The 25,571-nt window shown below is 34.9% G+C and overlaps 1 protein-coding gene across 1 annotated transcript; it reads left to right on the top strand.

Moving 5' to 3' along the window:
- Window positions 1-861: 861 nt before the first annotated feature.
- LOC129222698 (uncharacterized) lies at window positions 862-22,175 on the top strand. Its single transcript, XM_054857228.1, has 8 exons — window positions 862-894; window positions 4,266-4,327; window positions 6,028-6,118; window positions 11,721-11,850; window positions 14,545-14,748; window positions 16,712-16,780; window positions 18,472-18,741; window positions 21,995-22,175. Exons 1-8 carry the CDS (start codon window positions 872-874, stop codon window positions 22,133-22,135), a joined length of 990 nt encoding a protein of 329 aa, XP_054713203.1. The 5' UTR covers window positions 862-871; the 3' UTR covers window positions 22,136-22,175.
- The last annotated feature ends 3,396 nt before the right edge of the window (window positions 22,176-25,571 follow it).

Genomic DNA, 25,571 nt, shown 5'->3' with positions numbered 1-25,571 from the left:
TTGCTTTAACCCTTTCCTATGTTGAATGTTGGTCATCCACTTGCATTAAATAAGCTAAACGCGTTTACGTTGATGCTTCCTGCTGTACCTACCGACAACGAGAATTAATTGGTGAAATCTACATTAACGCGAGCGAAGCGGTGAGTAAAAGCTAGTATCAGATGAAATTAAAATGAATTTCTTGTTTTTTAAACCTAAAGATGAATGTTTGATAGTACTGAAGATTAATCGATGTCCAACCAATCGAGAACGTGATAAAACTATCATGTATAACAGTCTCTCCCCCCCCCCGTTTTTTATCCTGCTCAAGTGCTCAGTCATGGAAGTTGTGGTTACAACAGGAAACATAAGCTTTGCTCTGAACGAAGCAGTTAATACCTTTTCAGAAGCTTGCAATACAAGAGCAAGAATGAGATAGATAAGTTCATCCGTGAAACAGCATATGTGGTTGTTCCATGTGAAAAATAACACATTTCTGATAAGACGGGCTCATATCCAAGTTAAATCATCGAACTTTTCCCTCCCTTCGGGGGGAAAAATTCGAAGTCGCCTTTCGTGACATAATTGGATATCATGAGATATAAAACTTTAGATCAGTACAATTCATTTTCACATTCCGGTATTGCATAGTGTCAAATAACGTAAGTACCTTTTGTGTGTTAGTGTGTGTAAATGTGTGTCAATAGGTAATACTTAGGAAAACATCGACGTCTTTTGTTTTTCTCAATCTCACAGTTAGTGAATAATTTTGGTAAGGGTTAGTGGGACGCGAGCCCAGGGCCCCATTCGAAAGGGGTTCCAAAATATGCAAATGTTATTGAAGAAGGGAAAACCTTCTTTCTAAATAAATTTAAAAAAATTGAAAAATAATATGAAGCATTCTGCCGGGATCAGGTAAAGGACCCAAACAGTAAATTTTTAATTTTTATTTTTTAATTTTTTTTGTTGCATTTTTGTCATCTATTGTTCGTTAGCTTTATTGTACAAGCTTGCTTATTTGGTTTTTGCTGAAAAAATAAACGCGAAAAAAACGCTTAGTTCCAACATTTTCCTATTGTTTGTTTTGAATCCAAAACAAGTTTCTCCAAACACCTCGAAAACTCATTTCCGCAAATACTGCGATTTACCTGCATACGGCAGCATTTATCACAGCGAAATTATTTTTCTTCGGAACTTCAACAAAATGGTTGACTAGAAAGAAGAGATTTGTTTTTTGATCATTACTTATGTTCAGTGTTGCTTCACAACAATTGCTCAAATAAATGAGTAATATTTTAACCATTAAATTTTGTATCAAGAAGCTCTGCTCCATGCTCGTTGCGCTCATCTACCACCATGGCGGTAGTGTACCCTCAACGGGCCGAGTCAGCTGGGCAGTCGAGCAGCTTTTGGTGGCTGCTTAACAAAGAAGGGTTTACAGCAACAAAGAGTTAACTCCATTTTTTTGATCGTTGGGAAATCTCCTCGAGTCAACTCCATGTTGTCTCAAGCGAATGAAGCAGCTAACTCATTCTAGTGAATAACTTTAGAACTATCAACCGGAGATAACTCCTTGTTGAACCAAATGACTAAAAAAACGAAATTCACTCTTTGTTGCTGCAAAAAACATTAATTGGCTACGGACTTAATGAAACGTTGATGTTAAGACCCCCCCCCCCCCCTAACTTAATCAATGCGATCAGCCCATATGGTAAACGCAGCTTTCGATCGCTGGTTGAAATTTGCCGACGGGGTCTTCAATATCTGGACAATTTTGGCAGCATAAATGATGATAGGTAAAATTTGGCTTCAATTGAGACGACCGGGCTGTTTGCGGAAGCATTTTTCAATAACATACTATATCCTGCTCGAAAAAGTCCAGAGGAACCTAACCGGAGACTTCCTCTGAATGCCCGCATGCAATTATCTTAATATATAAAAATCTTCTGTGCGGACGTTTGTCACCATAAGGCTTTTAAACGGCTGGACCGATTTTGATCAAATTTTGTGCGTAATTAAGTTGTGGCAAGCATGGTTTCGAAGCGCGATGGATCGAATCGGAAACGTTTTTGTTTATTAATTAATTATTTTAAACATCGGATGGTTATATCTCTCAAATGATTAATATTTATTTTAACCTATTGTTGAGCGAGAACTGAAATAAATATTTAGCCGGTTGCCAAAGGACAATAAGAAAGCCAGCTCTGCTTTTTGTAATGAAATTTCCTACTGTGATATGTCAATTGAGAATAGATAAAACTTAGAGTGAGAGAGTGAAGTCTTCATTTCTCTCTCTTGAACGCAACGATTTTAAATCCCGTGTATTTTAAAGTAAAGAACTGAAAGGTTTACGCAAAACGTGTGTTCTGTCATTGTAGTTGAACCATGTGACCGGATCGGTGCTTTAGGTTTTCCTAACCGAATGATCAGCCACACTAATGGCACCAATGTCAAGAATCTAACTAATCAGTACATTATTAAAGGAAGAGACGGTGGAATTTAAAGACAAAACAAGTTTTTTTTTGTCCAGCTAAATTACAACAGGGTAGATCTGTACACAAAAGATCAGTGCCAAGTGAAGACCTTTGGTGGAAAGAACAAATCAGGCAATATATGAAGTTTTAAAAGTTTTCGTTCAAAAGATCGGATTGCTAATCGGTCGGAGTTGGCTTCGCTCACTGATCGGCTGGATTACAGTAACGTGGAGGCTTGGTGACTTTAGCTATAAACAATAGAGTTGCGTGATCATTTATTTACATTTTAAAGCTACCGTTAATGTCATTTATTGTATTTTTTGTTTATTTACAATATATGAAATATTGCAAATTGCAAAGAATTGTTTTTCGGTTCTCAAGAGTGTTTAGTCATTTTAGTTGAAGAATGTTATTTTACATCGGGAGGGGGGGGGGTATTTTCGCTTATTCAGAGAACTATTTTACTTTTACCACTTTTTTAAACAATAACCTTTCGATTGTTTTATTCTTTTTCGTAGGGGGGGGATGTTGCAGCGGGATTTCCCTTTTGTCTAGATGGGTAGTTAGTTTTTTAGGACGCTTTTTATCCGTTGAGTATGGCTGAAGGAACAAACCATCAAGTACGGGAGAAAAAATAGTCAATAAAACAACTGCTCAGTGGGCATTAGATAAATCAAGTTGTAATAAATATATGCATTCTGACATCATGCAGCTTAAAACATTTTCTTTTTGTTTATTTTTTTCAAGAAAGCGGTTCAAACACTTGATAGTTTATTGATTTTTTTTTTAACTTTTCAATTTACAAAGTTTGAACAGAACAACGTCTGTCGGGTCCTCTAGTATTTTATTAAAATTTGACTTTTTTTTGCTCTTTGTGATTGGTAGATAGAGAGTCACGCGATTCATTTCAATTGCTTGAATATTTTCTGCAGATCATTATGAATCTGTAGATATAAAAAGTTGTTTAATTTCTACTGTTGGTTCGCGCTCTCCCTACATATATTTGTTCAAGTTTTCAATCGATAGTAAAATACTTTTAATTCATCCACTCAAGTTCAAATGCATTTTTTAAAACTTGTAACGGATGACACATGATCTTTATACTGTTTTTAGAATATTATTTCATTAATTAAATTTAATTAATTTCAGTTCTACATGGGAGGAAAAAAATATCTTCAATAAGTTATTTAGAAGGATATGAATTTAGAAATGGGGATTTTCCTTCAGTCAAAAGTACTATACGTTTAGTCACTGAAATGTTTAGAATGAGTAAAAAAAAACATGGACCCAGAAGATACTTTTATTTTCCCAACAGTTTCTTTTAACTAATTTTTTAAAATGTCCGATCTTTCAAACAAGGCGTGGTCTTGATGACGTCACAAATGACGCTCTTGGCGCATCTTTCTACCGCATTTCCGCGTTGTGATAATCAAGAAACGAATCAAATATTGCGCTCTACGCTTGCTATCAACCCTATCGTTGCCAATACACGTGAGTAAAGATGCGAATTAAATATTTTGCTTTGTGAATGGCAACAGTGAATGGCATTTCATCATTTGTGATGTCATCAGCAGAAGCCGTAAACAAAGAAAGTGCTCCGATTTAAGTAATTTTTTAAAAATATTAAACTTAAACAAATTATTTAAAAAATGGTCAGATCCTATGTTTTAAACATGCGTTTTCAGAATAAAATATTTTAAAAATTTTAGAAACGGCCCCATTGACTAAAAAAAAACTTGTTTTTTTTTTTTTTTTTTTTTTTTTTGCACAACTTTAATTTTTTTTTTTTTTTTTTTTTTTTTTTTTTTTTAGCAGGATGAGGATACTTGCGTTTCTACTGCTGTTTGGAATAGCATCAGCATCCTATGAGAGGGGTAAGTTTTTTTTAATCGCATTTCAGAATTCGAAGCTGACGAAGCAAGTAACCCTAATAGTCCGTTTTCGACTAGAAGACACTTCGGCCCGGCTTTCTTGAACGCTGAGGTCAATTTTACGCGGGAGTGATGGGTGATTGGTAAACATTTCCCCGTGCTTGTAATAGTAAATGAAATAACAAGTGTCCAGCTCTGGCAAGTTGAGCTCCACTGCCGACCGATTAAACGATTCCATTAGTTGAAATAGGGGTGAAGAAAAACTGCTTAAGAACTTGGGGATTTAGTTTGCAGTGTTATTGCCTATTTGGCGAGCAATATAGTAGCAAGCGGTACAGGATTTTCTCGCCTATAGGGTTGCAATTGTAGCCCAACTCTGCACCAAACAATTCCTCTTCTTACTGATAGCTCTCGCTTAAAAGAAATAGACTTGCTCAAGGCCCTAGCTCAACTTCTCAGAGGCGAACAGCACACAACCTTAACTTTGGCGTGCTTTTAACGTGCAAAAAAGTCTTTACATCACTTGCTTTAATTGTCTGTTCCTACTTTCGTTATTCTTACATTTTAAAAGCTGTTGCTTTTACGACAAAATGCTATGATTCGAACAAACGACAAAAATCGACAAAATACTTCTGCCAGAAACAGCGAAATATAATCACTCGCTACCACGTGACGAAGTGCGGAGTCAAGTGCCTTCTCGTGGAAATTCTCGAGGAGTTCTTTCTCGTTGTAAAATTTAAAAAATTAGCACAAAATGTAGTAGTAAGGAACTTGTTCACTCTCCTCTCCCCGCCGCTTCTCCGACATGAAATCCCCCCCCCCCCAATTGGTTTTCCCTTTCAATCTTACCTTTTGAGCTATTTTAGGATTTCAAGTCGGCGGAAGGACGGGAACTAGGAAAAAATAACGAAAGGAAATTTCGCACAGAGAAAACAGGGTTCAATAAAACGGCGGGAATTTGGCATTTCTATATTGTAGTGCATCCTTTCTTATAAATGGTACTTTTTATAAGAAAATAGAATGAAATATATTTGAATCAATTTTCAAGAACTTAGGAAGAATTAAAATAATAATAACCTGTGCAATATGATATGATGCGGTACTTCCACAGCCACATGGCAGAATGCGTCAAATTTTGGAGCAATTTAAATATCATTGTTCTTGGATAAGCAAACTTTTTTAAAATCATTTTTTGAACAATTGTTTATTAGAGGCTGTTCGTAAACGATGTCATGTTTTGAGAGGGGAGGGGGGCGGGGGTCCTTAAAATTGGGATAGTTTGTGTTCAAGGGGGGAGAGTGACATCACATTTTTTATGAAAAATAGCGTGACATGTGACAAAGGGGGTAAGGTTAAGTGTGACACTGACAAAAATTATAAAACCCGTCAAATTTGAAAATCTAACCCATCTTCCTAAAAAATGTTAAAAATGGACTCAGTACACCTAAAGACGTGCAAATCCATCAAAATTAGAAATTTTCTTTTTTCTATACATTAAATTAGGTATAGAAGAAAGTAAAGAGACACTATGCAACGAGATTGCAGCCCGATAATTTACACAGAAGAGCTAAACATCGTTCTACTATCGACCTTTTGGCCAGCGCTACTTACTTTCAGAGATATTCCTTGAAATTATTATAAGACACAAAACATGGTAAATAAATTCATACCGGCATAGTTAACTCGAAACCTTTCTTCTACAGTGCTCGATGACTTGAAGGATGAGCTTAGTCAAGACTTCGCTGAAGGCCTTCTGGAAATGTCGTCGCTGGGACTCCTCGACAAACGACATGTGTAAGTACTGACTTCTTTTACCTGATACTTAATTTCTTGACAATTAACAAGACATTTTAATGTCATAACTTATTTGAATGCAATTAAAAAACAAACTCTTTTGAGAAGAGTGACATTTTCTGATGAAGAACAATCTTAAGGACTTGAAACTACACGGATAGAGGGTATATATCATAGATGTAGTATAACAAGACGGACAACTCCGTAGCTGCAGCAACTTGTCACCATTAAACGAGCGAAACTTGATGTGAACGGGCAAAAGCATAGCTTTTGTGGATGCAACGCTGTTTGCATCCTATCAGGATACGGGAAAAGTTATTCGCAAGCATGCCTAAGCCGCGTACATGCGCTTTTCGGACGCTTGCCCGTCTACCAGAAGGGCTCGGTTGCCCATGGAATAGGTTTCTCGTTGTGTGATAATACTACATCTATGGTATGTATGGGTCATTCTCCAGAACGTGTACATAATTTTTGAACAAAAATATATTTCAATTTCAAAACCTTTTCATTTTTTTTTCATTCTTACATGAAAGTGTGACCTACTAGAAGTAACCATAAACAATGGCCCTGCTAAATTCCAATTATTTTTAATCATAAATTAAAAAAGTACATTTATTTATTCATTTGTGCATAAATATAACTGTATATACGTACTGAGAGTATGATTTTGTGGAAAGGACCAGAAATTATATAGAAATAGGGTTGCCATTTGTTATGTGTTTAATAAAACTGACTTTTTAATGTTCTTTACATTGAGGAATGGCATTTTGTGTTACCTTTTTATTGAAGAAAATGTATGAAAACGGGCGAAACTTTGACGGGTAAACATTGTTCTTTTGCTTAATTAACAACAAATACGTATTTCCTATCGTGGACACTTCGCGGTACCCCTTGATTATCTCTACGGCACATCAGAGTCGCACGGCACCCACTTTGGGATCCCCTGCCATATGGGATCAGAATTGAAAGTTTAAATCCCTCACCTATAATTTTCTTTTAATGACTACTACTTCAGTTTTGATTCCATTGTCACAGCATGAAGCAAGTGTTACCTATGCAAGTGCCTGCACATATAGGTAACAACTATGCAAGTTGTTACCTATATGTGCAGGCATTAAGAACCTAAATAACGTATCAAACACTAACTTTGTAGGTTTTTTCAAATGTGAAGTTGGAACGAATGATGATCGTTACAACATCGTCGCCTCAGAGCAACAGTAACATATATAATCCCAGAAATAACACTAAGATATCTTTTAGCCTTTCTTTGAGGCGATGATATGTAATTTAATAACTACCAGAACCTAAGGAAGATTTTTGCAGACGGCGATTTTAGCAGTATCGCGTATGTTCGAGACGTGTTTAACAGGTTTTTTTTTTTTTTTTTCAACTGCATTGCGTGAAAAATATATTGATTTTAGGGGTGCCCTGAACTGAAACTTTTGGGAGAGGGAAAGTTCTTAATTTTCCAAAGGAAATTCCTAATTTATTGAATCATACATCACGAACATTCATACATCATATCATACATGCGTAGCATCTAATGAGAACAAACATTAGGTACAATTAAAAATTAATTTTAAAAATTAAAAAAAAGAAAAAAGAACATCAATGTTGCAATGTTGTCTGAAAATTTGCGAAAAAGAAATACTTTTGGAGGTCACAGCGACCTCCCATTTGCTTGTTCGGTGTAGATTACAGACGTCCAATATTATAGAAAAGGTCCAAGACATTCCTAATAGGGTCAATTTCTTCGGTTCTGCCTTTCATTTGCAGTCGCTTATTTACGTTGCATGCAACAACTTGCAATATTTGATTGGATCTCCTTGCATGCAACTCCAATTGTAAAAGTGTTTTTTCTACCAAAGCACCATCAATGCACGGCAAACAACATCACAAAATCGCCAATGAACTATTGAGCTAAAAGGAATGTGAAGACGTGTCACATGAATGTGTGTGTGTGCATGCATGTGATGCTAAAGGCGCCTGATGGGAGGTCGCGGGAGGTCATTGTGGCCCCCTGAAAAAAATTTCCTTTTCGCCAAATTTAGGGACATAATTGCAAGTTTAAGTGCCCAAATGACCCCTTTCATTAGATTAACTTATGTGTGCAAATCTTATGTCGCTCATTTGGAAGTAGAGTGCCACAATACGAAGAAATGAAATTTTACAGGAGACGCGTTGGAAGTTGAACTCTTCAGGCAATTTGCATTAAGTAAAGTAAATTTGCCCGTGCTCTCCAGTGGTTAATATTAGAAAAAGAATTCTGTTATCATTTTTCAAATAAAATAACGTTTTTTTTAAGGCCTTGAAGCGAAAACAAAATTAAAAATTTCGTATTGTGGCACTCTTCTTCCAAACGAGCGATGTGTCCGTACCCATATTTTATTATTTGGCATAGTTTGGAGTTCCATTTGGCAAATTGAAAATTTCTACCCTCCTAAAAGTATAATTTCGGAACTCCCATGGTGAAAACATTTTTAATTCTTCGTGGAACTCTTTCTCATAATTCTGAGATAAAATACTCTTTACTTAGTACTTAGTATACTTCTTCTGAACGGCCATTATGATTTGAGAGGAAGTGTACCAACATAGAGGTTATTTGCTTGGAATCACAAGAGAATCTGCGCTAAGATCTAGCGCTTTCTTCTTGTCATGTCGTATGAAAAGTTTTCAACTTCTCCGTGACGCAAGTCTTTAGCAATCATGCATTTAACTATACAAATGAGTAAAACTCTAACTCTGACCGAAATAATCAAAAAGTAGCATTCTATACTGCGTTCACGGGAAAGACTAGATGTAAATATAGAAATGCGCCATTTGGCGACGTCAATCACGTGTTTGGCTTGGACGAGAAAGAATTGGTGCCAAACAGACGGCGAATATGCGAATGCTATTGGCATGCTTTTTTTTTTTTTCCATTTCCGAGAAAATCCTTAAAAGGCAAATCGACAGTTAGCTCCATAGTGGCAAACTGTTTGTTCACTTTCGGTCTATCTTTTCCGTGAATAGAAAGTGACTCCATTAAAATTTGCTGCAAGACAAATTGCTATGTGACAATCCGAGAAAATCCTGTTTAATGTCGGCGATTGGAAATCAACCCTAGTTGTCTTTATTGATATCTGCTCTATCACAGAAACCATGGTAAAGATACCGAATGTTAGCGCATGAAAATTGGTTGGTTGATTGCGTTGAAATTTACTGAGCAAGAGCTCTTTTAGGCTACACTGCGCCAAACGATTGTTTTAAAAATATCAAAGGACAGAATACAGTACCAAAAGTTTAATTTTTAACAAAAAAGGAATTTCTAAAATTAACTAACTGGACTTCTTTTCTACTTCCGTATAAAATATAATTTCTTATAGAGGTACTTCTAGAATTTTGAAGAATTTAAACGAAATAAACAGATATACGAGGATTTGAATTTTGAATAACATACCAAAATAATGTACTAAAGAAAATTTTGACTGGAAATGAAAAGTACACAAAGAAATCAATGACGAGATGAAAATTAGCGCAAGTAGACAAACACTAAACTAAATACTTAACTTCTACCTCCTGAAAGAAGGACAACAATTTGGGATGGGGTGGTTTCCTTAACCTTTTACCTGCCGATGTTCCCAAATGGGAACATATTTTTGTGAATTTTATTAGTAACCTAATTATTTGTTTAGACTTGTCATATTTTCTGAAATGACACATAGCAGTATGAATTTATTTTAGGTGTTCTTAATTTTTAAAGTACGTTTAACCTTTATCTTGAAATTAAAGTCAAATTTACTGAATTTCTGAACTTAGAATTTGTCTAAGTTCTTATGTCTCTGCCTTTGAAGAAAAAAATGTAAAAAATATTTTATTGGTATTATTTAGTAGCCAGAGGACATATATTTTATTTCAACTTAACAAAATATTTCCAATTATTATTTCTTGTGAGTTATTTTCATAAGAACTGACACGTTCCCATTTGGGAACATCGGCGGTTAGAGTATAGTATTTGAGGGGGATTTTCGTCAATCGAGGAATTTGAGTGTGATTCCTTTTTATTTCAAATATTTTGGTGTGGAAGATCTGTTTTGTGTTGAATACACGTGTTCGGTTCTTTCATTCACGAACATACATTTTTTATCAATCAGCTTGCCCTTCACACTACTATTCTATTGTAAATATGACCTTCACACCCGCCTTTATGCATTCTCTCTATTATAAGTGAATCGCGTTTTCGGGGTTGGAATTCTGGTTTTCTACCCTATTCACTTTCTAAGAATTGTATGTGTTTCACACTTTTGAAATGTATCTCGTGACTGACAGGTAGGTAAAGATAAGGGCCTTTTATGAACTTTGACCAGTCTCATTTCATCATTTCATTTCATTACTCGGCTTACTTGCGTTCTGTTTCTTTTACCGAGTCTCATACGTACCAACGATTTTGTTTTTAGACTCAGAATAATGTAGTTTTAATCTATTTAGTTTTTTGAACTATCATTCCGTATAAACAGCCATCTAGAGATGCCTTGTAAGTTTTTAACGTTAGAAGCTGCGTTAGATTATTTCCACAGCTTATCCGACAGCGAACTTGATGACGAACACGAGCATGATCTTCGTATTTTGCTACCTGATAAAGACGCGAGTCTGAGTGATGAAGAACACATAAACGGTGAAGCCTTAAATGAAGTTTATCCTAAAGGTGTCTGCGGCCAGGTTGACTTGATGCTTAGCGATGTAGATACAGGTTCAAATAGTTCAGATGATCAGCTTCACAATTCAGGATATCAAAAGGGAAGCACAACCTCATGCTCGACTGCAAAAGCGAAGAAGTGGAAACAAGAATCCTATCCCAGGTGGAAAAAATATGCTAAGTTTGAAAAAATTCTTCCGGGAAAAAAAATTCGAAAAATTGACTGAAAAATTCCCCGAACTTCAGGCAATGGATCTTCTGCAGTAATTTTTCAAAATACTTCCTCTGGATTATATGCAACATCTAGCTGATATCATAATAACTCTCAGTAAAGGTGTCAAGCAGACCTGAACCTAAATCACATCTTCCTGTTCTGAATAGAAAAACAGATAACCATTATCTTGTTCCCTTCACTCAGAGACGTTGTACGGTTTGTCAGAAGAACGTGCGAAAACGGGCATTGAATGTGAAAAGAGACTCCGTTCATCTTGCTTCCCCCAATATCATGGACAATAAGGAAGAAAAAGTGTCATTCAGAAGAGAAAAGTATAATAGTATGTAAAATAAACAAAAATATTCATATTTTCTCATCTATTTCGAAGTAATAAAGTTTCGAGATCAATCCTCCCGTTTACTTCATTCCAAACGCCGATGTTCCCAAATGGGAACATCCTAAAAACCCTATTTATAAAATTTTTTTCGCCGAAACATGTTTAGGTTAGCTATACTAGAGGTAAATTGAGACATTTAAGCAAAAAATTAAAAGTGAAAATTAAAAATTTGAATTACGGCGTTTAAAAGGTTAACAATTCTTCAAAGGAGTTCCACATAAAGATGTTAGGTATTCGTTTCATTTTGTTATGGAACCTGCACTCATTGCTCAAATGCTGACGTTCCTTGACTAATTTTTACATTTTTACTTTGAAGCTACATGGCCGATGAAAATGTTCGCGAAGAAATTGTCGAAAAGTTGAAAGAGGCACTGAACAAAGTGGTGGAAAAAATCAAAGAAGCTATCAAGGACGGCAAAATTATAAGGGAAGAACTTATGGAAAAGGTAAGCAAAATCAATTTCGACAGCTTTCAAAAGCATTCAACAGGATGCGTTGATTATATAACTACTTATTCCCAGCGTAGTTCACAGTCTGGCAGTGATAAGAAGACGTTTCACCTTGAACGAGCTCATTTTCTATTCCTAAATTTTATATTTCTAAATAACTTGCGACCCCATATGTATTGTTGTAGAAATTCTGAAACGATACAGCTACAGTTACACTATAGGTTTTATCATATCTTTCCACACATTCAAAATTCCTTTGAATACAATTAACTAATATTGAAATATAAAAACTGAACAACTTATACAATAGTTTTAAAACTAATTATTATGTTTAATATTATACATTTTAAAATAATATTATATGTTATGACTAAACTAATATTATATACATTAAAATTAATGTCACGACACCCCCCCCCCCAAAAAAAGGGCTTGACGACTCTATTTGGGGTCGCGACCCATAAGTTGGGTACCCCTGATTAAAAAGCTAACACACATTTGCAAAAGCTACCACCCCTGAAAATTAATAGATGCTTCTATTTCCGCCTGTAAACTAGATATTAGCCTTTCTGTCTCAGCGGTGATCAGACAGTAAATCCCGGATCACTTATATAAAAACCTCACTCTCCCCAATTTTTACTAAATTCAAAAATGTTATTTACAAAAAAATTTTTTAACAGGAAGTTTACTTCTAGGGTATTCTTGGGCAACATTATGAAGTATGTGTTATCGTTTGACAAATTATTTTATTTTACATATTAATAAAGTTGTAAGAAAACAAGAAGTTCTGTCTAGAACTAGACGAGCCTACTTTCCCGTATACCCATACTACTTTCTATTACCTGATCAATGTTCTCAAAAATAGCTAAAATCGCAAATTTTTTTCAAATATATTTTTAAAATAATTTAAGCTGATTTCTAAGAATAAAATATTCCTCACTTATCTAAAAAAAATTAGATGCGTAAAAAAAATTTAAAAAAAGCAGCAACTTTTAAACAAAGCAGCTAATACACTTTTTTACATTAAAAAAATCTTTAACAGCTATCAAAACGAAAAAATAATTATTAAAATTAATAAGCTCATTAAAATAAATTCATCATATCAAAAAAAAAAAAAAAATCGTTAATTTTCCCCCTTTTGCCAAAAACAATTTTTAAATGAATTAATGCGCTTACCAAAATAAATAAAAACAATAAAAAGTCAACTTAAAGAAATAATTTTTTATTGTCAAAAAAAAAAAAAAAATCGTCTGCGCATATCTTTATGTAGAAACATAAATGACTTCGAGTTTATTCAACGAAAACTGAATACCTAAATTAAAACTTTAGCGTAAAAATAAAAACAAGTCAGATCCACAATAATTATTTCACAGTCAAAACCATAGCTGCGGAGTCGGAGTCGGAGTCAATCTCATTTTGGGGTAAGGAGTCGGAGTCGAATATCTAAGAATCGGAGTCAGTCATTTATCCTCCGTGTATAAATTTTTGCAAAAACTACGAAGTCGGAGGAGTCGGAGTCCGATTAATTGTCGGGCACAAGAGTCGGAATCGGGGTCAAGTGCCCCTAAATTCTTGGAGTCGAAGTCTGGAGTTTGGCGTCAAGAGCTATTTCCAACAAAATTTGTTTGAAGTAAATCCGCCTTCAAGTACGGAATCTACACTGACTTTCAGTTTCCCCATAGGCGCTAATGTTAAGGGATTTGAACTGTTCAAAATTGAACAGAAAATTGTTCAAATCAAAAAGATATTTTATATACAAGTTTTTCATCAAACGATTTTTCCTACAAAGTTTGTTTGAAGCAAATTCGCCTCACACTTCGGAATTGCCTTGGATTTCCCCGTAGGCGCTAATGTTAAGTTTTTTTGAAATGCCCTTGCCGAGATCTTTCGAACAAAAAAAAGTTTGTTCGAATCGGACTATTCATTCAAAAGTTATTAGGGGGGGACAGACAGACAGACAGACAGACCGAGAGACATTTTTCCCCATCTCAATACCCTACTTTCCAATTTTTAATTTTTCAATATTTATTCAATTATTTTATTTATTTTTGACTTTTTTTTGTTTTTTGCGATATTTTTAAGATGCATTATGCCTTCTTTCATGCTTTCTTCTTCTTTTTCTGTCTTTTACTGGGAAAGTAGGCTAAAAAAGGAATTGAGGATCCGACTTTGGTGAGTTTTCTTTCTCTACTAGTATTTGCTCATGATGATCGGTAGGTCATTTTCAACTGAAATGAGTCATCACAGTCTGTATGTGCACTGTGTCTCTTTTTGTTAATCAAAAAATAATAATATGGAAGACGCCAGCTCTCAGCTAAAATAGAACGGCAGGGCCTGGGCAATCTTCCAAAAATGACTGACAAAACCTCAACTTTTGATTAAAATTGTTATATTTTCAGCAGGGGCCCCAGTCGCTGTTTATGTCTGGATCCCCACTTGTCGTAATCCGACACTGCCTCATTAACTCTCTACACGACAAATAGTGTTAGTTATAGGATTTTTTTAAACCGTTTTCAGTAAGGAATTTGATTTGATTATGAATATTGGCACATGCACAATTATTTTTATGCTATTAAACTCATTTATATAGAAATTTCCCATCGCTCAAAGTATCACTTTAGAATTCAGTTTCAATAAGAATAATTGTTTTGTTTTTTTAAAAATGGCACTTTATAAATCTAAAATTTACAGTTGAGGAATATCCAGGAGAAACTGAAGCTTTTGCATGTGGATCTTGGAGAACAGTTTCTGCACAAGATTCGAGAAATAGTGCGAGGATACATCAAGCAGCTGCTGGAGAAATTGGGAGTCAATGAAGAGAACACCAGGCGTCTCGTCCACGAAGCTCTGGCGGAAGTCAATCTCAAGGATCTCCTCCGTCAAGTTAGAGATCATGTAAGTAATTAAATTTGAAAATTATTTTTAACCCTAAATGTATTTCATAAATTTGACGAATTAAAGTAATTACAATACAACCCCGTTTATCCGAACTAACTGGGACCAAAGGCAATCAGGTTAAGCGAAATTACGGATAATCCAGGTAATAAATAAAACAGATCCTTAAATAAGAAGACTTATCTTTTATTGCAGCAAAAAGACAATGCCTTGTAACAAAATAACAAAGGATCGTTTCTAACAAACCCTTGATCATTTATAGCTCAGTTCATAGCCCTCCTAGATGGCGCTGATGCTTAACGGGCCTTGACAATTTATGACTTTTCTGTATTAAACCGATGCAGCTCATGCATCCACCAATCAAGGTCAATGTTTCAAAGTTTGCTTATTTTTGATTGGACGTCGCCCATTTTTAATCGCAAAGGCCCTGAACGGAACTCCTGCATCCACCAATCAATGGCAAAGTAATGGAAGTAGGGGCTCGCTGTAGCACCCTCATTGTTGCCATAAGTTTCAGCGATTGTCACGTCCTATAAGAATTAAGTGGGGCCATGCAATGGTTGCAGTGGTGATGACAAACCCTCTAAGTACGTCATGTTGTTCGCTAGTCACTATAATTTGTGTACTCTGCAGAGATGTTAGGGGTTGGAGAGAGCACTTTTTCGCATCCTGTTAACCAATACCTTCTTCAAAAAACAGGTTTTAATCACGTGACCGGACCTCTATTCATGAAATACACCGCCAGCTCAGACTGAGCTGGCGGTTTATTTCATGTATTTCTGCCTTAGCCCTTGCTATAGGGCGGTAACTTACTGAAAACACCACGCCTGGCCTTCAATCTTCGAGTTGAACCGAACCATTGTTTCGGTCACTAGTCTGATCAGTGAAAATTCCATATTAACTACCTGTTTGTTTGGCACTCTTGGCTTTCTTAAGAGGTTTTCCACCTCCAGCTCAGTCCAGTTGGAATGAATGAGCTGGCGGTGTATTTCATGTATTTCTGCTTTAGCCCTGGCTATAGGGCGGTAACTTACTGAAAATTGGACATCTATTGCTTTATCTGGAGTATTATTTTGCTGAGGACTCATCACCACAGATAGTAATTTGAGAAGAACGCGCCAAATGTGGAAAACTTTCTCCTTTGCTCACGTGATGCAAGCAGAATCCCACTTCTCTTTACTTAATGTATTGCAATGCTCTATATACACGTCTTTTCAGCATGCAATCATTACTTAAGCTTTTAACACACATTTTTGTGCAGATTAGGGGGCTACTTCCTCTGCTCACTTTGCAATTCAATTTCGTTAGCGGCGGGAGCTGATTGATGATTTTAATGCCTGTCAGTCTGTCATGATATCCTGGATGCCTTCAGGACATCATCGGGATTGGATGGGGGAGAAGATACAGGAGGAGAACTGACTGGCTAGATTGAAAACAGTAGGAATCCGATCCTCCAAACTCCAACTATTCGAATAGCTGATTATCCGAATCGCTTTCAGAATTTAAAAATAAATAAAGAAATAAATATAATCAAATAATAGTAAGAAAACGCGCTGCGATTCGCAAAATAATGGAGTGTGTCTTCGTGCGTTATTATCCTTCCCGCCACGAACTTAGTTAAACTGCTTACTTTGGCCGAGATGTTCAGCAAGCAATGACATTAATTTATTGTACCACAGTACATACTGTTCCAATGTACAGCACTTGTACTTATCTCTTAGCATGACAAGTGTTACTGACTATTTGATTAATTTATAGCTCATTTTCTTTAAAAATAATGTTTTCTCTTATTTTCAAAATTAATAATTGATCAAAATAGACTCCTTTTTCAGAAATACCAACTATCCGAATTTTTGATTAGCCAAATGGGGTTCCAATTGATTTGGACAATTGGAGCTCTAATGTACTTTTCAATTTTCATTCTGATTTGGATATTCATTGTTTTCATTTTAATTTTAAACAGTTGCGGGAGAATGTCGATCCGGAGATCATAAAACAAGGAATTTTGAAGATTTTTGATCAGAGCTCAGAAGTAAGTGTTTTAATTTTAATCTATTCATTTATTTATTCAACTAGCTATTATGCCTCAAATTTTTCATATAATCAGCTATGCATCTATTTTAACAAGTTTTTACTGATGTCAACACGCATTCTGCCGTGTGCAGATAAAGAGCAGTAACTGCAAATCTTTCATTTTATTACATTTTTGTATCTATTGCACGTTATCTTTACTGTACAAGCTTGCCTATTTGGTTTCTGCTGAAAAATAGGCGTGAAAAAGAAGTCTAATTCCAACATTTCCCATTGTTAGTAATGAATCCAAAACCCGTTTCTTCAAATATCTCGAAAACTCATTTCTGCAGATGCTGCCGTTTACCTGCACACGGCAATATTTAAGCCTGCACAAACTTGGTAATAACCTACAAAATCTATTTTATGTATTCCACTGTCCATTTCGACGAGTTTTGTTGAGACTTTGCTTTATCTCTAGTCGTCAGGTTTCACACCACTTACTAGGCTTTGTGACCCGACATAGTGTTTAATTATTTCACTATACAAAGTTAAAGAAGCTTTGCGATAGCGTAAGATTTCTACTTTCAGATTTAAGAGGAAATTATTTTTAAAGACTACTAGCTGCGTTGCCCCGCGTTGCACGGTCTACCTCGAAAATAAAAGTTAGGTCAAGGGACGCATGCTCAACAATAAAGCTTAAATAAAAGAGGAAAAAAAAATAATTTCCCATCACCGTGTGGCAAAGAGCAGTTTTAAGACTAAAAATTTAAATTTAGATCTCTTTGGATCTTTTTAAAATTCCAAAACTCGGTCATTGTTATCCAGACAGCCGTAAACAGTCTGTTTCACTTTGTCCACAGACGCAAAAAAAAAAAAAAAAAAAAAAAAAAAAAAACCTATGGATTCCTGAGCATCAAAGGACTTCTGTGCCGAATTTGGCAAAGATCCGACGCCAACTGCGGATTCGTATTAAAGAACACACACACACAAATAAACATCCATTTATATAGCTGCTTTCTTTGTCATAATGTCTACCAATTCAGATTTTTAATTATTGCCGAAAACAATGAAAAATAATAGCAATTATAAAGTTAATTTTTCGAATAAAGTTTACTAGTTTGAAGGTAGCCAAAAGCAAATCGATATTTTAGTTGTGGCAGTTGAAGCTTTTTAAATAAACAGGTTTTCGAAGTTTGCTATAATTCAAACCAAAAAATCATCAGTTTAAAAAAGTTTTTTTAAAAGCGTATTTTCTCCACTTCATCGCACATTTAGTTTAACACCACCATAAGTTCAAAATTTTAATTTTTGATTATATGGAGGTATTGCAATGCCAATATGTTGAACTTGAAATACAGCTACGAGTTGTTCAGTTAAACCATGGCCCTACTAGATGGCGCTGACGCTTAACGAACCTTGACAATTAATGACTTTTTTGTGTTAAACCGATGCCAACTATGACAAACTCATGCATCCACCAATCAATGGCAACTTCATGGAAACACGGGTTCCCTCTAGTGCCCTCTTTGTTGCCATAAATTTCAGCGATTGTCACGGCCTATAAGAATTGAGTGGAGCCATGGTTAAATATACGCATATGACAATTAAGTTTAGTTGCATTTCACTTTGAAGTCTAGTTTGGAATTTAAAAGTTCGCTGTGTTACTGCTACAACCTGATTCAATACCATGTCCCTTCCCTTCCTTGGCAGGTTGTTCATCAGCTCCTCCAAGTTTTGAAAGAGAAGGGCAGGAAGAGGCTGCTCATCCTCCTGGATCAGCTCCTTGACGAGGATGAGGATCCAGAAACTTTCCACGGTATCAAGGACTACTGGGAGAAAATCAAGGACTTCTTCAAGGACCTCAAGATAGACCTGCAGGAGAAGTACTTGAAGTTCGGAGAGTGGGTGAAGGAAGCCTACGACAAAGGACTGGAACAATCCAAAGACAAGTTCGAGAACATTAAGGCCATCGCAAAAGAGGTATGGCAAAATGAAGAAAACTTATGACGGTCATTCTCATATAAACGGTCGTTTTGAGCGTATTAAGGTCGGGGGCGCCCGATGACAGGTCACTGGTGACCTCCCAAAATATTTCTTGTTTTGAAAGTTTTGTCTGACGATTCGGCAAAGTTATCGCCATTCGGCAAAGTTATCATCATATCTTTTCGGCAAAGTTATCATCATATCTTTTCGGCAAAGTTATCATCATTCGGCAAAATTTGTAGTTCTATTTGGCAAAGTTATCATCATTCGGCAAACTTTGTAGTTCTATTTGGCAAAGTTATCGTCATTCGGCAAAATTTGGAGTTCTCTTCGGCAAAATTATCATCATTCGGCGAAATTTAGAGTTGCATTTGGCAAAATTATTATCATTCGACGAAATTTGGAGTTGCATTTGGCAAAATTATCATCATTCGGAGAAATTTGGAGTTTCATTCGGCAAATTGAGATCTTAAACAAAAATTTAAGCTAGTAGCATCCCTGTTTAAGGTCCGCAAAATTCAAGTGGTTGGAATCAGATAAAACCATTTAAAAAAATAGATCTATGTAAGGGCTTCATAAAAAATGTTGTTCTTGAAAAGTAAAAATATTTTTTTTGAACAGTTGGCACTATCTTCTCACTTAAGCGTCATTCTCTCACTAGTGAGGAAATGACAAATTGATTCACATTTGATTCTATAGTAGTTACGCCTAAGTGATGCTTGAGTTTCTTCGAATATAAATATTCTCGAACGAATAATCCACTTATTCTGTTTTTATTTTATTTAACTTTAAAACAGATGTGAGGGAATGACGGATGCAAAAAATCTTATCTGGTTTTATGTAGTGATGTTCTGGATATCCGTATCCGCGGATATCCGAGGGAAAATAAAGATCTGTATCCGTATCCCTTACTTTTCTGACGGATCTTAAACGGTTCTTTTCTATTCTAAAAATTCTCAAATATTTGGATAAAAGACTAAAATTCCATATAAATTAGGTTTTATTCCCTATTTAAATTAAAAGATATCATTTCAGAAGCCAATTTGTACCCGCCGTCACAAAAAGGAAAGGGTAATAAATTTTTAAAGTGTATCTGTGTGTCTATTTGTGGCATCGTAGTCCCTAAACAGATGAACATTTTTTTGATAGTTCTTTTTTCGGTCAAAAGGTGACTTAACCGAAAGTGTTCCTAGCTTGGCCGCGTTTTTGTGGAACTTTAATTACCGGAGATATTAATAAAAACCAACTTATATAGCGATTTTCAGAATTATGGTAGTAAAAATTCTCAATGATTTAAAATTTCTATCCGCTGTCAGTTCATATTTGTTAACAAAGTGTTTCCTGACCTGTGAAATCCATCTTAATATAAGGTCGGCCCTCTGGAACATTTTTTTAAAAAGTTTTTAGTCTAATATTAGTTTTTGTTATTGATTTGGTGTTTCTGTTATTCTTTATTTTGGTTTTTCTCCGCACCCTTCAAAAAAGTGAGACTAAATTCTCTATTTACTGTTTGTAAAGGTGTTCCCGGCTCTGTTATTCCGTTGGGCGGAGAAAGTTGGGTGGAATGAGTTAGCGCTGCATTAATGTTGAAATAAAATGCTAAAAATTATTTCTAACCTGTCCAGTAGCAGCTTTACACTCTTGCTCCTGTATCCTACATCTACCGAGCAAGCTAGAAATAATTTTTGACATTCTATCCAAGCATTAATGCAGCGCTAACCCGTTCCTTCAAACTCTCCCTCAATTTTAACGGAGATTTCTTTAATGAGTAAATCATAGTCTTGATTAAATTTTCGCCGTAGATGACATTTTTTGAACAACAGTGTTATTATTCTAACGGGAATACCTTCCGTAACAAATTTTACACTTGGATAGTTGAACTGGGTAAAAAAAAAATCAAAATCGAGATCCGTATCCGTATCTGCGAATCTTGACACAAATGATCCGGATCCGTATCCGGATCCGCGAATCTACTTTTTTAACGATCCGGCACATCACTAGTTTTATGCTTTCATACAGATTTCAAGAACGAATTTCCGACAGCTTTAAGACGCAAATAAGCTGCAATAATTTTATCTATATCCAGCTGTAAATTACTAAAATTTTTGTTGAAAAAAAATATTTCGTTGCTATTCTAGGAAGGAAGACTTTTGTGAGGGAATGATACTTCCCGCTGGGGATATACTTAAAAATGTTTGGGGGGAAAATTTTATCTCTTAAATAGGCAATTCATGTGAATTTTCATCTTAAAAAATTTAATTACAAAACAATTTATTCGAAATTTAAAAAACAAAACCCAAGGTGCAAACCACCGGGGCTCAAAGTAATTTTGTACAAAATTTCATGGCTGTAGATGTTATGGGGTCTTTTGGACACAGGCATTTCTCAGACATCTTTTCAATTTCTTTGACATTAATTTTCTTAAGCGCTTTTCATACTGGTATGTTTATGACGGAAATTCTGAGGCCTGCTTTTGTTGATAGCTCAGCAACTAGACCACTTAGAGACTTTGGGATTTTACTAAATGATTTATTTAATCTTAAAATACAATTCAACGCAAAATCATTAAATTCTGAAACAATTTAGTATTTTGATCAGGCTGAAAAACAGTAATGATACCTTATTGGTTTCATCCGTAATACAAGACGATTAAAATTTTTAAGTGCAATGAGTAAACTGTTGATTAAAAGTCGCATAGGCTGCAAACCGGTGAGTCCTTGAGTCCTATTTTAAATGAATGGCCATTTAGGTAATCATTTCTGGTTAAAAGTCGAAAAATGGCAACAGCACAACTTTGTGGAAGAATCCATTATTCTAAAGTCGTTCCCAGGTCTTTCCCTTAGCTGATGCTGAAATATGCGCAGCGATATAAATTGTCCTTCACCAAGGGGGTCTCGAATTTAAATTTTTTGGAGGGCAGAAATTCTCAAACTTCGCCAAATGGCGAGAATTTTAGCGAATGGAACTCAAAATTTGCCAAATAGAACTCCAACTTTCGCCGGAAGGTGATAATTTTGCCAAACAGAGTTCAAAGTTTTGCCGAATGATGATAAATTTGCCGAATAGAGCCCCAAATTGTCCGGTTAAATTTGCCAAATATGGAAATTATTGGATAGCCACAGTGATCTCCCGTGACCCATCATCGGGTCGCTCCTGTTCTTGACTGGCAGCGATGTTATTTCAACTGTCAGTTCTTTGTTATATTTTCCAATATGGGATTATATCGATGTTTTTTCTCTCTCATTTGTAGTTCGCCAAGCACGCCAAAAATGTCAGCAAAGAAGTAGCAGGTGAAGCCAAGGAATTTTTCAACCAATATAAGGAAGAACTGGGTGATGTCTGGGACTTGCTGAAAGAAGCTTTCCAGAGGATTAAAGAAAGAGAAGACTAAAATGCGTATTCAAATAAAATAAATATTTTTGTCACATGCAGTTAGATTCTTTTCATCTTAAACCAATCAAAAATGAAAAAAAAAGAAAAAGAAAAAAATATTCCTAACTAAAACAAAGAGAATTTCACTTTTGATTAAAAAAATTGCAAAAGAGTCTAATGGCAAAGTAAAATGCCGCCGTGTTACAGTCCAAAACTTTTATCACTAAACGTTAAAAAAGAAGAAAAAAAAAATGATTTTTGGGCTTAAAGCTAAAAAAACTGATGTACTTCTCACCCACTTCCTTTTACGTCTTTCAAATATAAATGTTTTTTACATGTCAAAGGAATGGGCCCATGTATTCAAATAAGCAGATTAGATGAAATAATTTTAAAATGAATATTTTTTTAGAAATAAAAGTATGTTAGAGATAGAGAATTGGTTACTTTTCCGTTTTACGTTACTTGGTCTATTTTAAATCTTGTTCAGTTATCATTTTATTCATCGCCGTCATCCACGAGTTGAGGGGGGAATCGTCTCTCTCCTACAAAGGGTTTGAGCATTCAAAAAATTTCTGAGAAAAGATCATCGAATTTCTCCTGCCCTAACACCACAAAAAAATCTATAAGGGAGGCTTCTCCCACAGTCAAAAATAATTTTAGTACTACTGAAATCGATAGAATAGAAAAAAAAATAGTTTAAAAAACTAAAAAAAACACGCTTTCGTAGCAAATGAATTAAAAAGTGAAAAATAATCTTTGGAGGATAGTAGTTGACCAGTCACTTAACTTTAATGTAATACAAAAAAGCGTGGGGTGCTGTCTATTTACATTTTTGCTTGGATAACAAATGAAGAAATTCAACATAACTGATAAAAAGCCCTCACGCTTTTTTGTATTACATTACAATTAAGTGATTGGTCAACTACTATCATCCAAAGATTATTTTTCACTTTTTAGTTTATTTGCTACGAAAGCGTGTTTTTTTAGTTTTTTAAACTATTATTTTATTTTCCTGTTTTTTAGTCTTATGTTGGAGAATTATCAGGTGACGAAATTATTTATAAAACGAGTGCGAGGTAATTTCTTAAAGTTAAGACAAGGGCATCCCGATGGGAAGCTACTGTGAGTCATCGATGTATGTTTGCGGAAATCATATTTATATTACTTTGAAAATTTGAAATGCATTTGAATAAAAGTTTTGTTCAACAATGGTCTGATCAGCAATGAATTTCCAATTGAAGGCTCACCTAAATTTTGGCATGAGTTTAGGTAAAAACAATTATATTTCATGTTCTAATTACCTTGGAACATTGGAACAAATTTTGTCTGATGCAGAAAAATTAAAGGTTTTTGTAGATATTTTTAAATAATTTTTGAGAGCATTTTTTAATGTATTTTTTTAAATTTTTCCTTTTTTACACTGTTGGATTTATGCAAAAATATTGATTAAAATTGGAGGAAACTAACAATTAAAAGAGTTAATTAATTAATTTGATTATAGAATATTGCATTGTCATCGGGTCTGAGGTCGCGTGCCAAATTTCAAAAGAATCCGATCGCAGGAAGTGAGCGAAATTTTAGCTGCAAGATTCCGCTACAAATTACATACATACATACATACAGGTGAAGCTAATAAAAGCGTGTTAAAAAAGGCCAAAAAACATTTTTTCCTTCAATATTTAATCTTTAACTATTTTTTTTAATGGTCAGATTTCTAAAACAAAATGTTTCATCGTGTGACGATACAAGTGAAGACAGTCGTCTTAAATCGAAGCGCGTGGTTATTAAAACTCATTCTATTTCAGTAATAATTCATACGAATAAAATGTTGCAAAAAAGTTAATGAAAATTAAAACGAACATACGGTGATTGATTAAAAAGCTCCCTTTGCTTGTAAAAGAAATGGTGCTATTAGTTAAAAATAATGATTTTTATACTAGCAATAGCTTTACATTGGTTGATTAACCAATTAAAACCATACAGTTCCGAGAATCATAGGTTTTGATTCCAAGTACCAGCTAAGCAACGGAAAAAAGCAGTGGATCACTTTTATATCCCTTTAGATCCAACGGTAAATACAGTGTATTTGGGGGGGGGGGGGGGGCAAGTCGGAGTCATAAGCCAGGGTGGAAATGTCTGAGTCTTCAAATTTAACTATGTTTTGGTGCGAAAGTGCTAATCCAAAATATCCAATAAAATATTACAGATGTTTTTTTAACCTAAAAAGTATTTTTGTAAGCCTGGTTTGTACTAAAAAATATTAATTAAAATCAGTACGAGATTTTTTGATTACACTACATCAGTTAATAACTACAGTTAATTTTAATTGCTTTATATTTAGGTTAATTCTAAAGCAGCAAACAAAATTACGATTGAAAGTTGAGGGAAGAAATATAGGCAGTACAGTAAAATGTATACTCGTACACAGCTGCACACCGCACCATTTTGTGCAAAATTTGCCCCAACCGCATACGTACCCAGCCACTCCTCGTAATATTGTGCGTTATTTTTGTTGAAATTTAAAAACTGAAAGATTATTTAAGATTTATTGGTTAACAATTTCAGAATTAAAGTAGGTATTTGTATAAACTCTGAAATTAACTTGGAGTGTCTCACTTTCAATGTATATCACCCGGGGTAAGGAAGGGCGGGGGGGGGGGGGGGGGGTAACGCCTCCTCGCAAAAAAAGTTTGGATCTTGTAAGAAAGCCCTTTTCTCTAAAGTTACTGCTTTCAAAAATTAAGAGCACATAATTATTGATATCTATTTGTTAAACATTAAAATGTTTCCCCCCAAAAAAAACCTTTTTCAAATGAAAAAAAAAATAGTATTTTTGAATATTCTCACTTTAATAATCGCAACTATTGTAAAATTTGATTTTAAAATTGAATTTCTAAGGCTGTGTGCAACATAAGTTTACAATACAATACGATGCGAAAATTTCATAAAAGGAATTAAAATTTCAACCTCTGTTTAGGGTTTTCGTCCCTTTCACATGAACGGGGAAAATTTAAAGAAAAAAGCCAAGAGTGGAAGGTGAAAAACTAATTACGAAACAATGACCAATAAAATGTAGATCGAAAATTCATGTTGACTTTGAACGTTATGCATTTTATGTTTCGTTTAGTTTGCTTTCATTATTTAGTGTTTACTTAATTCACATGTAAGCTTTGATTTTAAATCATTTTTTAAAAATTACTTTTTGAAAAATACAATGTATGTAGTACAATAAACATTCGTTTAACACGGGGATTATGTTCCACGGAAATGCCGCGTAAATCAAAACCGCGAAAATTAAAACTTAATATTTGTGTTAAAATAGGGGCGAGGTTCCGTAGATTCAAAAAATACTTCATTCTAGTGATGACTAATTATATAAGTTTAATATGTACTTAATATCCATTTCTACGCAACGGCATGCCTAAAGAAAACATAAATTAATTCGTGTTCTGTTT

The sequence above is a fragment of the Uloborus diversus genome, chromosome 5 (assembly GCF_026930045.1).
Source record: "Uloborus diversus isolate 005 chromosome 5, Udiv.v.3.1, whole genome shotgun sequence".
NCBI classification, from domain to species: Eukaryota; Metazoa; Arthropoda; class Arachnida; order Araneae; family Uloboridae; genus Uloborus; species Uloborus diversus.
Note: the sequence above shows the minus strand (reverse complement) of the source record. Positions and strands in the feature narration are given on the sequence as shown.